Below are 3,363 nucleotides of genomic sequence, written 5' to 3'. Positions count from 1 at the left end.
GAGTATAACTCGTGCCATTCGAAGTCACATGGGTATATAAACGGAGAAAACAGAGTAAAGAAAAAGGTTGAGGAAAACTTGTGATTTTTTTTGTTTCCTCTACATTTGTATGTATGTACTATCTATGTATGTATCTATGTATGTACTATCTATAGGTGCACCGTTGTATATTCATTGTGGACATGATCTGAACTGATCTGAATACATTTTTGTATTATAAGTGCTCAGGTAATTCAGAATGGAGCTAGCTAAGTTAACTGAAATTGGAGAAAAGTTCGGATTCAGTGGAGAGGAGCTTAGGCAGTTTGTTACAGACGAGCAAAAGAGACTCAGAGAGGAAAGAGCGGACATGTTAGAGTTAAGGCGACAGGAAAGAGAAACAGCCGAGCTACAATTGGCGATAGCGCGTGAAAAGCAAACCAAAAGCGAATCAAGTTCTAATGGGTGCAAAGCTCGATCTCCAAAATTGCCTCTATTTCAGGAAGACAAAGATAACATAGATGCCTATCTACAGCGGTTCGAACGATATGCCAAAAATCAAAACTGGCCATCTACAGACTGGGCACTCAACTTAAGCACACTGCTTACAGGTAAGGCTCTTGATGTCCACTCTAGATTGTCAAGTGCGGAATCCAATGATTATGACACTTTGAAACATGCACTCTTGAAATCCTTTCAGCTCACTGCAGAAGGATTTCGCTCCAAGTTTTTTTCAGGCAAACCGACAACAGGAGAAACGGCATCCCAGTATGCAAACCGACTAGAGAACTACTTGAACAGGTGGGTAAGCCTCTCTGGTATAGAGCACACCTTCGAGGAGCTGGCAGATCTACTCCTCCGGGAGCAGCTCATCAGTGGGTGTCATCGAGAGCTGGCCATCTTCCTAAAAGAACGGCAGCCCGAGACTTCAAAGGACGTGGTGAAACTAGCTGAGCAGTACTTAGACGCCAGAGGAGGCACCTTCAGACCACCCCCACCGGCACAAAGGAACATCCAGACACACGTGGGACAGATGCCACGGAGCAACACCAGACCTGAAGGTAAAATCCCTCCAAATAACATTTCAGGAAATAGGCCCCCATCTCAACCCAAATGTTACAACTGCCACCAACACGGTCACCTTGCCCGTGATTGTACAAAACAGGGAAACAGAGGCAGAACGTGTTTCATATGCCACAAACCAGGTCACATTGCTAACTATTGTCCTTTCTCCCCCATGAAATCGGCAGGTCTAGTCCTCGCCCAGGATCCAGAGCAAGGAAACCCCCCTATCTCGGAACACAACCTGGCTTCATTGGAACCCGATCAGGTAGAACCAAATCCACATACTCCCTGTCAATGTCCAGCTTGCACTAACACAAAGGTCAAAATTGAGGCTTCTTGTATGATGGTTCGGATGCCACTCAATGCCCCCAAGCTAGAATCCACCACAGACCATATCCAATTCAAATGTGGACACTCCTTGCCGTTGATGAGTGCAGCATGCACCAAAGAACATGTGGTCAGACAAATGCCAGTTACTAACGGACTAGTCAATAACAATCAAATTTCTGTTCTCAGAGACAGCGGCTGCAGCGGAGCTGTCATTAAACAAGATCTTGTCCAGCCAACCCAAATGACAGGTGAAGAAAGTACTTGCGTGCTGATTGACGGCACAGTGAAAACTCTCCCCGTCGCTAGAATAGATGTAGACACTCCCTTCTACGTAGGAAAAGTTAACGCATTGTGCATGAAAACTCCACTCTATGACCTGATTTTAGGTAACCTACCCGGAGTAAGAGAACCAGACAACCCAGATCCTGACTGGACGGCTACACCAATGCCTGTCGGTGCAGTACAGACGAGAGCCCAGGCTCAACGAGACGGTAAGCCATTTCGTCCTCTCAGAACCCCACACCCAATGGAAGATATCGTGACTCCAACAGCTCTCAAAGAGGCACAACAGAAGGATGAAACATTACACCGCCTGCGAGAACTCGCCGATACTCGTTCAGAGAAGGTAAGTCGCAATAACGGTCTCTCTTCCTTCTTTTACAAAGACGGAATGCTGTATCGCTCATTCCACTCTCCCCAAATGGACCCCGACACAACAATCACACAAGTGGTAGTACCAAAACAATACCGCAAACAGGTTATGCAAACAGCCCATGAAAATATACTCGGAGGGCATCAAGGTACCAAAAAGACAACAGAAAAGATACTTACCAATTTCTTTTGGCCCGGTATGAACTCTGACATTACCAGGTACTGTAGATCGTGTGACGTCTGCCAACGTACACTATCAAAAGGTCGTGTAACCAAGGTCCCACTCGGAAAAATGCCGCTCATCGAAGTCCCCTTCGAACGCATTGCTGTAGACATAGTTGGACCAATACACCCAATGACTGACCAGAAAAATAGGTACATACTTACCGTTATTGATGTTGCTACTAGGTACCCCGAGGCAATCCCACTCCCAAGCATCGAGACAGAAAGAGTTGCAGAAGCCCTAGTGAGCATCTTCACCAGAGTCGGAATCCCCAAGGAAATGCTGACCGATCAAGGGACCCAGTTCACATCTGATCTCATGAAAGAGGTAAGCAAATTACTCTCCATCAAACACTTCACTACATCCCCATATCACCCTGCCGCGAATGGACTAGTTGAGCGCTTCAATGGCACTCTAAAACAAATGTTGAAACGTATGTGCGCTGAAAACCCAAAAGACTGGGACAGGTACATTACTCCCCTTCTATTTGCAGTGAGAGAAGCACCACAAGAGAGCATGGGGTTCTCCCCGTTCGAGCTTCTTTACGGCCGGAAGGTACGCGGACCCCTCGACATCCTGAGAGAACTCTGGACAGGAGAAGCCGAAACAGGTGAGACCAAGTCTACTTACCACTATGTACTTGATCTCCGAAACAGGATCGACGAAACATGCCGCAACGCCCACACTCAACTTCAGAAATCAGCAAACAGGTATGCAAAATACTACAATCAGAAGGCAAAACACAGGGAGCTACAAGTCGGAGACAAGGTACTCCTACTCCTACCAACTGACAGGAATAAGCTCCTTCTACAATGGAAGGGCCCCTTTGACGTGATCTCCAAAATCAGCTCCATGGACTACAGGATCGACCTCAACGGGAAACCAAAGGTGTTCCACATCAATCTTCTGAAAAAGTATCACGCTAGAAATGATGTTCCCTCTATTTCAGATGCCGAAGCTGCTTGTACCGCCGTGATCGAATGCGAAGAGCAAAATGATGACGAGGAAGAAACGCAGCAACCACTAACTAACACATCTCTCCTACAGCCTTTCCCATTTCAGGCGAAAGAGTCACTCGACGATGTCTCAATTAACTCAGCCCTTTCCTCCCCACA

The 3,363-nt window shown here is 46.7% G+C and overlaps 1 protein-coding gene across 1 annotated transcript; it reads left to right on the top strand.

The window, feature by feature from the left end:
• Positions 1 to 203: 203 nt before the first annotated feature.
• LOC139723587 (uncharacterized) lies at positions 204 to 2,805 on the top strand. Its single transcript, XM_071634824.1, has 2 exons — positions 204 to 1,999; positions 2,434 to 2,805. The coding sequence occupies exons 1-2, from the start codon at positions 239 to 241 to the stop codon at positions 2,560 to 2,562; spliced, it is 1,890 nt and encodes a 629-aa protein (XP_071490925.1). The 5' UTR covers positions 204 to 238; the 3' UTR covers positions 2,563 to 2,805.
• The last annotated feature ends 558 nt before the right edge of the window (positions 2,806 to 3,363 follow it).

Source organism: Diadema antillarum, unplaced genomic scaffold (assembly GCF_040938485.1).
Source record: "Diadema antillarum isolate AM-2024a unplaced genomic scaffold, OU_Dant_1.0 scf00000015, whole genome shotgun sequence".
In the NCBI taxonomy this organism is placed as follows: Eukaryota; Metazoa; Echinodermata; class Echinoidea; order Diadematoida; family Diadematidae; genus Diadema; species Diadema antillarum.
This window is presented reverse-complemented; position numbering and strand designations above follow the sequence as displayed.